Source organism: Pipistrellus kuhlii, unplaced genomic scaffold, assembly GCF_014108245.1.
Source record: "Pipistrellus kuhlii isolate mPipKuh1 unplaced genomic scaffold, mPipKuh1.p scaffold_m20_p_3, whole genome shotgun sequence".
In the NCBI taxonomy this organism is placed as follows: Eukaryota; Metazoa; Chordata; class Mammalia; order Chiroptera; family Vespertilionidae; genus Pipistrellus; species Pipistrellus kuhlii.
In genome coordinates, this window is record NW_023425529.1 from 58,208,939 (window position 1) to 58,222,149 (window position 13,211).

General features: G+C 48.9%; 1 protein-coding gene across 1 annotated transcript; it reads right to left on the reverse strand.

Annotated features, from left to right (window-relative positions):
- Positions 1-5,300: 5,300 nt before the first annotated feature.
- On the reverse strand, positions 5,301-12,095 carry LOC118730245 (cytochrome P450 2A13). Its single transcript, XM_036458049.2, has 9 exons — positions 11,870-12,095; positions 11,256-11,418; positions 10,347-10,496; positions 9,990-10,150; positions 9,163-9,339; positions 7,801-7,942; positions 7,187-7,374; positions 6,587-6,728; positions 5,301-6,035 (listed from the first exon to the last, which is right to left on the reverse strand). The coding sequence occupies exons 1-9, from the start codon at positions 12,047-12,049 to the stop codon at positions 5,854-5,856; spliced, it is 1,485 nt and encodes a 494-aa protein (XP_036313942.1). The 5' UTR covers positions 12,050-12,095; the 3' UTR covers positions 5,301-5,853.
- Positions 12,096-13,211: the final 1,116 nt, after the last annotated feature.

Consider the following 13,211-nt stretch of genomic DNA (forward strand, 5'->3'; position numbering starts at 1 on the left):
AGTGTTATGTACTGCCACCTAGTGGTTAGCTTTATGTAAGAAATGGATAGGTCATATAATAATTTATTAATTCCAAAGTACTGTATTTTTCCATGTATAAGATGCCCCCCATTTTCCAACCCAAACTTAAGAAATCAGTATTTTAAACTTAAAACAGAAAAAAATTTTATTATATAGTATTATATAGTAATTACCACAGTAATGTGTACATACAAGTCCTATGATATGCAGCATCACTTTATTCACTTTATTCAGCTTCTGTTGCATCACTGCTGTCTTCCGAGTCTCTGTATATGTGAGGCCATCCTCATAAACTGGTGGCATTTTCTGAGCTAACTTTGTTCCTGTTCTCATGGCCAACCCTTCTCTCATGAAATTGAAGCACCATTTTGCCTTTCCTATAAAATCAACAATGTTGCCGAAACCAGTTTGGCTCAATGGATAAGAGTGTCAGCCTGCAGACTGAAGGGTCCCGGGTTCGATTCCGGTCAAGGGCATGTACCTTGGTTGCCGACATATCCCCAGTAGGGGGTGTGCAAGAGGCAGCTGATCGATGATTCTCTCTCATCGATGTTTCTAACTCTCTATCCCTCTCTTTTCCTCTCTGTAAAAAATCAATAAAAAATATATTTTTAAAAATCAGCAATGTTTATTCTCTTGGAAACATTCTTGCCTGATACTGAAAAAGCTTGGTTGACACATATGAGCCACTCTGGTGCTGCTCCATAATCCAAATCTTAAGCCTCTGCTCCAAGTTTGCACATTTTGCTGGTTTTTCTCCTAAGGCCTTTTTCTTTTTTGGCATTTAGGAGTTGTTCTTCCTGTTTCCTCCACTGTCCGATTATACACTCGGTGGGCAGCAGTCCAAATTGTCTCTCTGCAGCTCTATTTCCATGCTCTTTTGCATAGCTGATTATATTCAGTTTGAATTTTGCAGAGTAAGACCATCACCAGTGTGTGTGTGTGTGTGTGTGTGTGTGTGTGTGTGTGTATGTGTGTGTATGTGTGTGTGTGTGTGTTTACATCTTTATGGGCTCAGAACACTCAGGTTCCTATTGTGTCTGCACACTCTCCACCTCCACCTCCAATTATGGCATCAGCTGATGTCAGTAACAAAAGGGTTCATGATTGGAGGAGCCTGTTTGACAAGGTATGGGAGCTATGCACCTGTGCGGTTCCCTCCTCGGCTGACTTCCTTGTATAAGATGCCCCTCGATTTTCAGTCTAATGATTTTTAGAAAACAGATAGTGTCTTAGCCGAAACCAGTTCGGCTCAATGGAAAGAGCATCAGCCTGCGGACTGAGGGGTTTGATTCTGCTCAAGGGCATGTACCTTGGTTGCAGGCACGTTCCCAGTGGGGGGTGTACAGGAGGTGGCTAATCGATGTTTCTCTCTCATCGATGTTTCTGACTTTTTATCCCTCTCCCTCTAAAAATCAATAAAATATAAATAAAGATCGTGTCTTAGACATGGAAAAATGTGGTAATACAACCCGTAAAGGACAAATATAAGAACTAGAAGATACAAGCCAAGTTTCAATTACCACGAAGGATCTGAAATTATTTTTTCTAAATCAGTGTTAAGTTACAACAATATAGTCAAATAGAATGAATGAATAATTCTCTGGCTATTCTGGCGAAATCAATAAGAACTTTTTTGTTTTCATCCTTATACTGAAAATATTTCTATATTTGCTCAAAGCACACAATAAGTCATTTGAAGGGAAGGTAGTTTGTACCTACATATTTCGTACTTATCTATACAAAAATTTAATTTAGATAATTAGCATTTCTTTGAAGAAGTATAGACTTGCCTGATGTCATTCTGAATAGAATGCTCATGGTAGGTGTAAGAGAGTGAACTTAATCTTAGCAGAATTCAGTACTGTTTTTTGTTTTTGTGTTTAACCCTAGGTGAAAGCAAATCTTTTTATTTTTCTAAAGACAAGAATTTTAAGGGAGGATCTTTTTTTTAAAAAAAATTTTTTTTTTGTTGCCGGAACCGGTTTGATTCAGTGGATAGAGCATCAGTCTGAGGACTGAAAGGTCCCAGGTTCGAGTCCAGTCAAGGGCATGTACATTGGTTGCGGGCACATGTCCAGTGTGGGGTGTGCAGGAGGCAGCTGATAGATGTTTCTCTCTCATCTACGTTTCTAGCTCTCTATCCCTATCCCTTCCTCTCTGTTGAAAATTAATAAAATATATTGAAAAAAATATTTTGTTGTTAATCCTCACCTGAGGATATTTTTCCATTGATTTTTTTTCTTGTTTTTAGAGTGGAAGGGAGGGGTAGAGACAGAGAGAAACATAGATGTGAGAGAGATACAATGATTGGTTGCCTCTGGAATGTGCCCTGAGGGGTCAGGGATTGAGCCTGCAACCGAGGTACATGCCCTGGACCAGAATCAATACCCTTAAATCCAAGAGCTGACACTGAATCTCTCTACACTGAGACTGACTGGCTAGGGCAAGCATATCTTTTTAAGCATTTGAGTGCTTACTCTAAGTATAGGATTCAGAAAGAGTATCCCAGCCAAGGAATATGCTTTCTGCCCTGTAGGAGTCATGTAATAAATTAATTTCTACATTAGGCTTTTTATTGTATGTCTAACGGAATTCTGGACCATTTAAGCTCCATCATACCTAGGAAATGATACAAGTATTTAAAATAATATTTAAGGTACTTCTTCCAAAACATTATAAATGCTACTTAAAAACAAACCAACAAAAACAAACAAACACCTGTCTTCTATTTATATTTTAATTTTTCTTTGCGTACAGTTCACCTCAAGTGGGAGATGACATTTTGGGGCATGGAGATAGCAAATAGGTAATGTTACAGTCTCCTGCTGTAGCAGATTCTCAACATGGAAAAAAGGTAGTCTGAAAAGACACCTTTTAAAGCTACCATTGTTACATTTTGTTTCAAGTTTTTAAATAACATCAAAGGAGATCACACGATTTATATTTATTAGAAGTGAGCTCATGACACTTCCTTCTCTGAAAGTGCTGGGTAACGATGTGGGGAGGAGTGCCGTTACCAACCATAGTCAGTGCCAGGATAAACATCCCAAAACCTTGAGCTGTGTGTGCGGCTACTTGAAAGTGTCAGTATTTATTGTCTTGGATGGGATGCAGTGGTCATTACAAGTAATACTTGGGCGTGGACTGAACAGCCACCCTCCCTCATTGGATGGGCCATTCAGGAATATTCTGCCCAACACCTTTGGACTTAGGTAGTAACCTGTCCTTTTTATGGTGGTGTGATGCCTCTTTTCACAAATCTTGGAATTATGACCTCAGTTGGAGCCTATGTCCTGAAGGAAGTGGCTCAGATGGAGGTCACTAGAGCCTGCATTGTATTGGCATAGATTGGACCCTAGCAGTGTTGGAAGCAACTACCATTAGATGGCAGGCCAAGCTGGTTGGGGGAGATGGTGTGGGGTGGCAGTGAATAGTGTCTTCCAATACCTGGAAGGCCTGAGTTGCCAATGGGTTCTCTGTGTTCACTCTTTCAGGAATTGGCCACAGGGGGGCAGCCTTACACAGGCTGTCAGAGCCCAAAGGCATGAACCAGGTGTTGGTGGAAGGGGTAGGGAAAGAAAGTGAGAAAGAGAAGAAAGGAGAAGAAAGGGGAGGAGAGGGGAGGGAGAGAAGGAGAAGGGAGGAGAAGGGAGGGGAGAGTCCTCAGTCTGCAGGCCAACGCTCCATTCACTGAGCCAAACCGGTTTCGGCTAAATGCAGTTTTTAACAGACGCATGGGGCTGAAGGAACAAAAATTAGAATTGAGGGCTGCAAGGAAAAATTATACACCTGAGGTTTTAATTTGAAATGTGAAAGAGTTCATCCAGATTCAAATTGTTGGAAGCCGTCCATTGCCTTCAATAGCAGAAAGGTGTGGACCAGGAACCCGGAAGGCTGGTCAACCTTGAAGCTCTGAAAGGTCAGAGCCAACCACCCACTGTTTAGTTGAGACAATGGTAGCTAAAGCATCTCCATCTTTTAGTTTTATGCAAATTTTTGCTGATTGGCTATACTGGAATTGCCTGCCTTGAGCTATGGGTGCATCTCATAGTCTTAATAAAAGGGGTCTCTAGGCAGTAGCAAAGGAAGTCCATTCCTTGAGCTGGGCTCCTGCCTGGCCCCCAGTATTTCCAAATTAATATTTTCTAGTCTCTTTCATTTGCGTGTAGCCTCTTCCAGAGCCCAAACTCTGAACTTGAACCACACGGACGTGAAAGGGGTTCACTAAAAATTGGAGCTCAAATGTGGGACACTACAAAGGATCTCAATCCCTGTTTGGATTAAAAGGGACTACAAGTGACTAATGTCTACCTGCCTGGCAGGAGCAAAAGTAAGTTATCGAGGATAACAACATCGTCCAGGTCTTTGAACTGTCTACAGTTCGTCAAGGGTGATCTGTGGCTCATTTCAAAATAACCTGACTTGCCAGAAGACAGCATATGGACAAAAGCCAAGAGAAATGATATGGAAACAGGTGTATACGGGATCTGATGCTCTAAGCCAGGGGCCAGCAAACCATGGCCCACAGGCCAAATCCAGCCCTCCACCCGGTTTTGTAAATAAAGGTTTATTGAGTCACAGCCACACACATCCTTATGTGTATGTTTGTGGCTGCTTTTGTGCTGTTAACAGCATAGTAACAGTGTAGGCTAAATAAGTATTATCCTATCTAATAAAAGAGTAATATGCAAATGGACTGTACCTGTGCCACACCCACAAGCCACACCCACTAACCAATCAGGAGCAAGCATGCAAATTAACCCAACCAAGATGGCTACAGCCACAGAGTGAGCAGGAGGCTTGGGTTTCCTCGGTAATGTGTGACCAGGCTGGCAGGGGAGTAGTGAGGGACAACCAAACGACCAAACAGCAGGCTGAGTGGGGTGACCAGGCTTGCAGGGGGAACACTTCGGGGTGACCAGGCTAGTGGGGGGGCAGTGAGGGGCAACCAGGTTGGGAGGGGGGGGTAGTGAGGGATGACCAGGCCAGTGGGGGGAGACAGTGGGGGCGACCAGGCCAGCATGGGAGGTAGTTGGGGGTGACCAGGCCAGCAGGAGGGGAAGTTAGGGGCAAAATCAGGCAGGCAGGCAGGTGAGCAGTTAGGAACCAGGTGTCCTGGATTGTGAGAGGGATATCCAACTGCCGGCTTAGGCCCGATCCTAGGATCGGGCCTAAGCCGGCAGTTGAACACCCTTGAGGTATCCCAGATTGGAGAGGGTGTAGGCTGGGCTGAGGGAACCCTCCCCATGCACGAATTTTGTGCACTGGGTGTCTAGTATTGTATAATAATATATTAAGTTATAATTTTTTTACTTGAAAAAAAGGGGTGCTCTTTAAGAATCTACCCAAAGGACAGTGGGCTACATATAGCCATCCCTGCACAGATCTGTGCTTGAGTACTTGTTGAGCACTTATTGTATTTTGTGGGATCTCGGGTAGAGACTTAAAACTTTTTGAGCCTCAGCTGTGTCACCTGTAAAATAGGTATGAACACAGTTCCCATCCCATAGGGCTGTGAGCATTAAGGGAGGTGAGTGTGTAACACTTTTAGCACAGAGTTGACACAGAGTACTTGCTCAATAAATAATAGCTGTTACCATTATTATTATCGCCATGCGGGGGATAGGGTAAGGTTTTGCTTAATCTCATCCCAACTCGGAAGGATCTATCTCTAACACGGCGAACAGACAGTCCGTCTGTTTCTTCTTACTCTCCTATCCACCTTGCACTTTCTTTTCCTCCACCTCACCCCCATCCTTAGCACCGCCTCTCCAGGCCCCGCCCTCCCATGTGCTCCTCCCACTAGCCCTGCCCTGTGGCAGCTGGAGCTCAGCGTGGCAGGAAGCTCATGGTGTAGTTTTGTGGGATAGTGGCAAAGCCCACATGTTTTGGGGACACGTCGATATCCTTGGGTGACTGCGGGGACTTGAAGCGGAAGTTCTGCATGATGGTGGTGAGAAAGAGAAAGAGCTCCATTCTAGCCAGGCCTTCTCCAAAGCAGTACCGCTTTCCTGACAAGAAAAGGGTGGGAAGGGCGGAGGTGAGGCCTACTCTCACGGCCACCTCTTCCCTCTCTGGATCTCCAGCTGCATTCTCCCCGGGGAGGAGGGGATGGAATACGTGGCCTAGAGACTTTTAGAGAAGTCTCTCATCCTGTCTGAGCCTGTTTCCCTTGTCCATGGGATGGGGGTGAGCTACAGTGGCTGTCGCAAAGGGAATTTTAGACGCCCTCCCCCACCCTCCTTAAACACACACATATGGCTGCTGTGCTATCATCTCCTTTGGAGTCTGAGGAATTCAAGTGACCTTGAGCAAATCTCTGAGTCACTCTGAGACTTGATTTTTCCCATCTCTGAAGTAGGTACAATCACCCCTTTCCTTTTGCCTGAGCATTGGTAGGTGTTAGGTAAGAGGGCTACAGTTGGTTGACTGCAGGGTGGGTAGTAAGAGGAGCATCCAAGCTGGAGAAAGCTCCTAGGCTACATCTCAGAGAGGGGAGTGCGAAGGGAGGCGGCCCCTGTTGGTGTGACTGGTGGCTCGGCCGTAGACAGCGGTCTCTTACCAATGGAGAACGGCACAAAAGCATCGTTCTTCTTGAACTGCCCTTCCTCATCTAGGAAGTGCTGCGGGTTGAAATCTCCAGGGTTGGAGAAGAACTTGGGGTCTTTTAGCACGGAGCCCAGCATAGGAAACACTTCAGTGCCCTGGTGGGGAGGAAGAAGGGTTGACAAGGTGAAGGGCGAATGGGTAGCGTGGGGTTAGAAGGGGAATCTGGGTGCTCTAGGTGAGGAGAAATGGGAGCCAGGGTCCTCTCTGAGGGAGGAGCTTTGAGGGATGTGACATTTATGTCCCTGAGAAAGGAATTCTGGGGAGTAGGGGGTCTGTGTCTCCTTAAGTAGAAGCGTTGGGGTGCATGCCATTCATGTCTCTCAAGGCAGGACGTTTGGGGGACATGGGACTCAGATTCCTCGAGGCAAGAGGTCTTGGGGAGTTATGGGTGGGTTAAAGGAACCCCTGTCTGAGTGGGAAGGTTGAAGGGACATGTGATTGAGGCAGTCTGCGGTTGAGGGAGGGGACAGGGCTGGGAAGCTTTTAAGGAGGATGGGGTGCTGGGTCACAGGGTGCAGGTTGGAGGTCCCTCCAGGCTGGGCGAGGGCAGCACCTTAGGGAGGAGGAAGTTCCGAAACATAGTGTCCTTGGTCACTCTGCGGGCCACGCCGATGGGGAGCATGTCTCCGAATCTCTGGATCTCGTGGATCACCGCCTCTGTGTAGGGCATCTTGGCCCGGTCTTCGAACTTGGGCTGACGGTTTTTGCCAACCACCCGGTCAATCTCCTCATGGACCTTGGCTATGGGACAAGGAGGACTATGTTGAGGTATCTAGGGGTCTTGGGGCAGGAATGACAGCCTAAATATGTGCAACTGGATCGTTCCTATGATCATTCGAAACAGAGGTTGGCCATCAGCATTGGCGCAGGGTCCTGTTAACCTGGTGTACCAGACTCACAGGGGAAGCTGCGATGGAAGAGTCTTGGGGATGGCCTGGAGAGGCAGGTAGTGGGCACTGGGTAGAGCTATTTACCCATCGGTTCAGATATTTTCAATTTGTTAACAGTGAACGAAACCTGCCTGGTCCCTATTAGCAAGTACCATCACCTCTGGGTAGCAGGGTGTGTCTGAGGGTGCAGACATTTGAGAGAGGTGGGGACACTGCAGCGGGCTCAGAGGATGCTGAGGGTCCATGGCCTCACTTCCCTGCCCCCCTCCTGCCTTACCCTCCACATCCGGGTGCTTCATGAGCAGCAGGAAGCCATAACGCAGGGTCGTGCTGACGGTCTCGGTGCCCGCAAAGAAAAGGTTCAGCGTGGTCATTACCAGGTTCTTCAGGTGGAACTCTGTGTCGGGGTGCTTTTGCTCCTGCAGAGAGAGATGGCTTCAGGCCCAGCCCGCTCCCCCATGCTCTCAGGGCCCTCCTGGGGTTTTCCCTCTTGACCCACGTCTTATAGATCTGGACCAAAGTTGGGAAGAGGGACCCTCGTTCTGCCAGGCCTTTTCCCCAGCTGTTGGCTCTACCCAAATGTTCTTCGCACACCCCTTACCCAGCTGACTATCTGTTCTTTAATCACCCACTTAGTTGTTGCTTTTTAATTATATAAATATTTAGAAGTGACGGAATAGAGACAGGGAGTGAGAGAAGATCATTGTAGAATGCATACGAGAGAGTTGAAGAGGGACCTTTTCTGAGACACAGACCGGATTTTAAACAACAGCATCCTACTCCTTCATTGAAAATCCTGAAGCTCACGATGGAGAATCCACTCCCTGATCCTTTCACCTTGAACTTCAGACTCCATAAAGCCCATCCCGTTAGGAGGGGGAACCCTCCAATGCCACACAGTAAAGCCAGGTCACCTGTCCACACAAGTGTGTCTGACAACCAAGGAACAAAAGGTGCGCGATGGTGGCTAAAAGCACCAGCCTTGCAGTCTGAGAGACCAGAGCTGGAGCTAGGTTCCATCGCTTCCTCCCTGCGGGACCTCAGGCATGGCACTTGTACTCTCTGGGCCTCAGTGTCCTCATTTGTAACTGGAGTCATAGTCGGACCACCTCCAAGAGCTGGTGTGAGCAAAACCGGTTTGGCTCAATGGATAGAGCGTCGGCTTGAGGACTAAAAGGTCCTGGGTTCAATTCTGGTCTAGGGCATGTACCTTGGTTGCGGGCATATCCCTATTAGGGGATGTGCAAGAGGCAGCTAATCGATGACTCTCTCTCATTGATATTTCTGACTCTCTATCTCTTTCCCTTCCTCTCTGTACAAAATCAATAAAATATATTTAAAAACAAAAGAGCTGGTGTGAGTGTCAAATAGGTGAATGCTGTGACATTCTTAAAATGGTGCCTGGTGCACAGAGATAGCACAGACATGCTTATGATGATGATTTGCACTCATGAGTCCTGCCCATGGGGGAAGGCTCAGTGGAGAGAACAGTGAATGATAATTGGGGTCCTGAGGGTTATGATGGGAGTTTATCTGAATGAGCCTCTGTTCTCCCCCGTCCCCCTGCCCCCTAAGAAGACCAAAGCTGGATTCTCCTCTACCAGGCTGTGGTCTTCTTTCACCGGCTGCTGGCAGGTACCTCCTGCATGCGGATGAGGAAGGAGTCGATGAAGTCCCGTGGGGAGTTGGGATCCAGCGTACGTTGGTTCTGCTCCACCTTCTTGGCTATAAAGGCCTCCAGCCCCTGGAGCTCCTTATACGCCTGCTGCTGTGGCCCCGGCAGGTGCTTCATCACCGAGGAGAACATCTCATAGAGCTGAGGGGGAGGACAGCGGTCAGCGGGCGTCACCTGAAGGGAGCGGGGCCTGTCTCTGGGGTCTAGGTATTTATTTATTTATAAATATATACATTTTATTGATTTTTTACAGAGAGGAAGCGAGAGGGATAGAGAGTTAGAAACATCGATGAGAGAGAATCATCAATCAGCTGCCTCTTGAACACTCCCTATTGGGGATGTGCCCACAACCAAGGTATATGCCCTTCACCGGAATCGAATCCAGGACCTTTCAGTCAGCAGGCTGATGCTCTATCCACTGAGCAAAACCAGCTGGGCTGGGTGTCTAGGTATTTAGATGGGGCTGGATGGAAACAGATGTCTAAGTTTCCATGTGAGATCAGCGTGCGGGCTCCTGTCCAAGGATTGAATAGTAGTGGGGTGGACTGAGACACATGCCCAGATGTCCTTCCTTCCCTTTCTTTTGTGGTGAGGGGACTGTCAGCTGAGATTCCAGGTATTGAGACTGGGTAGTGGGCACCTGTCCTGAGTTCCTGTTCACCTGTTCAGTTGTCCAAGGGAGACGGTGGTGTTGGGGGTCCCTGGTCTGGAGGAGGACAGGGGCTGGGGCGCCTGTGTCCCTGTGAGCAGGCGGTGGCTGGCTGTGCAGGGACCAGGTGGGGGTCAGTTACCTGCCCCATGGACGTGGCTGTGAACTGGAAGCTTCCCAGCATCATGCTCAGCAGCGAAAGGAACTCTTTGTCCTCATAGTCAAAGCGGTCCCCGAAGACGATGGAGCTGATGATGTTGGAGACAGTTCGGCTCAGGAAGAAGGTGGGATCAATGGAGGCACCTGGGAGGGGGGAAGGTAGGAGTTTGGGGGAGAGTCAACTTGGATGCTGAGAGTCTGAGAATTCCAGCAACGCCTTCCCCAACCTGGTTCCCCTCCCAGGCCAGGCGCAGGTTCTCCTCCTCTGCTCTGGGGTGTGTGGAGGGGGATGGGTGGGGGTGGAGGTGGGGTGAGGTGGTGGTGGGGAACCTGGGCTCACCGTGTGTGCCCCGAATGGCCTCGAGGAGGAAGCCCGCCTCCTCCTGGATGCGCTCCTCGATGCCCCGCTTGCCCAGGCCGAAGTCCCGCAGCGTGCTGATGGAGAAGCGCCGGAGCTGCTTTGCGCGCTCCCCATTGCTGAACACCACGCCTGGGGGGGCATGTAGGAGTGGGAAGTGGAGAGAGAGAGAGAGAGAGAGAGAGAGAGAGAGAGAGAGAGAGAGAGAGAGAGAGAGAACAGTGTCAGAGAAATACAGAAAGAGATCAAGTTGGAAGGAAAGGGGCAACACGGCTGTGCAGAGAAACAGGTGCAGAGACAGGCACGTGAAGAGGAAGAGGCAGGAGGGAAGGAGGGGAAGTGAGAAGTGTGGGGATCTGGGAGGTGGGAGTAAAAACTGAGAAGGATTCTAGGACTGAGCTGGAGAAGAGAGAAAAATATACACAGAGAAACACAGAGGATCTGGAAGGGAGAAGAGGCTTTTACCAGGAGGCAGAGGGAGGCACGGGGATTTTGCTTCAGAAATAATGTGAGCTTCTAAGACAAAGGAAAAAGAGAGGCTAGGAGAGAGAGAGAGAAACACGGGGAGGCACCGAAGCTGAGAAGGAGAAGATGACAAAACGGCACATGGACACAGAGGACCAGGATTCCAATGCAAAACCCCAAGAGCTTCTATGATGCAGAGAAAGAAAGAAGAGATACCCAGTGAGAGAGCTGGGCGATAGGGCGGAGAGAAGCAGGGAGACGCAGAAACTCTAAGACACATTAGAGAGGACACAGGGATGCACAGAAGGGGACAGAGGCAGGGCTCTGCCACAGCCTGGGGTGGGCAGGTACGTTGGGAGAAGAATGCTGGGAAACGGAGGCCATCAAGTCTGCTGGACCACACCCCCCACCCAGAGTCCCCCTCACCATAGCCTTTGCAGAGCCCGTTAAAAGTGGCCTGCTCGCCTCGCCCACTGAATTCCTCAGCCTGGTCCACCAGAGCCTCCTTCACAGCCTCTTGTCCGCACAGCACCACGACCCTCCGCGTGCCCAGGTGGACGGTGAACACTGGGCCGTAGCGCTCGCTGAGCTGAGGGGAAGGTGCGGGAGTGTGAGAGGGGGCCTCACAGGCTGGGGCACATTTCCCCCAAGTTCTGACAGTCAAGGAACTGGACATCCCAAGATCTGGTCTTTCCTGGCCAGAACCCTAGCACTAACCCTTTAGAACTCCCCCTTCTCGCCCTGGCTGGTGAGGCTCAGTTGCTTGAGCATCATCCTATGCACTGAGGGGTCACCAGCTTGATTCCCTGATTCCAGTTCAGGGCACATGCCCAGGTTTTGGACTCCAATGATGTTTTTCTCTCTTCCTCCCTCTCCCTTCCTCTCTCTCTGGAATACATAGAAACATATATTTTAAAAAAAGCAACCTCCTCTGTCCTAAGATTTCAGTCCAACCTTGCCGATCCCCTGCCACAAAGTCTCCGCCAGACCCAGCAGGCCCCCAGCCCCACCCTGACACCCCTCTCCCTGCCTCGCGACACCTTCATGAGGGAGTTGTACATCTGCTCTGTGTTCAGCTGCAAGTAGTTCCCGATGAAGGGCAGTGCTGGGGGACCAGGAGGCATCTTTCCCGACAGCTTCCTTTGCCGCCACACAGACGTCAAGACCATTACTGTCAGGCAGGACAGCAGAGCCGCCAGAAGCAGCCCCGAGGCCAGCATGACGGCAGGAGAGTGAGAGTCACATGGTGATGGCTGGGGTGGTTTGTCTTTATACCACTTGGGAAAGAAGGCAGCCTTTGGTCCTGATTATGTAACTGTCTCATTTCACCTCCCCGTTACACCTCCCGCCACGTTCCTGCCTAGCTTGGGAGGCAGCCAGCAATGGAGGAGGGAGGGACTCCAGGGCAGGTTAACAAGTCTGAGTGTGTGGCTTCTCCTTTACAGCCTCCTGTCCACACAGCACCACGACCCTCCGAGTGCCCAGGGGGACGGTGAACGCTGGACCAGGACTGTGGACTTGGGGGCTCGGAGGATAGCAGAGCTGGAGATTCTGGAATACTTGCATGTGTGAGCCCCTGAGCTTGGGGTTTGGGTCCTCAGAGTGGGAAAGAATACTGAAGTGGAGTTTGGGGTCTTGGGAGAGAAGAATGAAAGCGTTAAGGGTATTGGAATAAGACAGAAGACCTGGCTGTGCATTTGGGGATCTTCTGCTGAGGAGGGATGTAGGTGTAACGGTCTCAGGATTGGAGATTTCAGAGGATGGATTTGAAGACCTGGAGGTGAGACCTATATATGAGGAGTCCAGCTGGGTCATGGAGTCAGCTCCTGACCCAGATGCTGACCTGCTTTTGTTTTGGACATAATACCGATTCCTGATGCCCAGAATCCTCATTGGAACCTCAGAGCAGAGTCAAGATGGCACGCCACAGGACCGCCCTTCTCTAGTTGGGAAAGGGAGACACAGCCAGAGCCACAGTCCAGAGGAAATTTTCACAGAACTGGAGAAGAACAACTCACAGTCTCAGCTGGCAGAGGGCTGGGCCAGGACTTGGGAAATAGTAATGACAACTGCAATACGGTACAAAAAAAGAAAAAGAAAAAAGAAATCCCAACTGTTGGAAGGGTTATAATTTACAGAGAGCCACAGTGACTCCCTATCCAGATCCTTAGGGAAACCCACCAAGTTGATTTATCATTTCTGTTTTTATTATTATTATTATTATTAATATTATGTATTAATGTTTCCCATTTTATAGAGGGTAAGATAAGGGCAGAGAACAGAGAGTGGGTAGGGGGCACATATGTCTCTCCTGCTCTCCACTTTTACTTCCCCTTCTGTGATCGGTTGCCAGCAGTAGAAAGGTTATATTTGTGGGTGTGT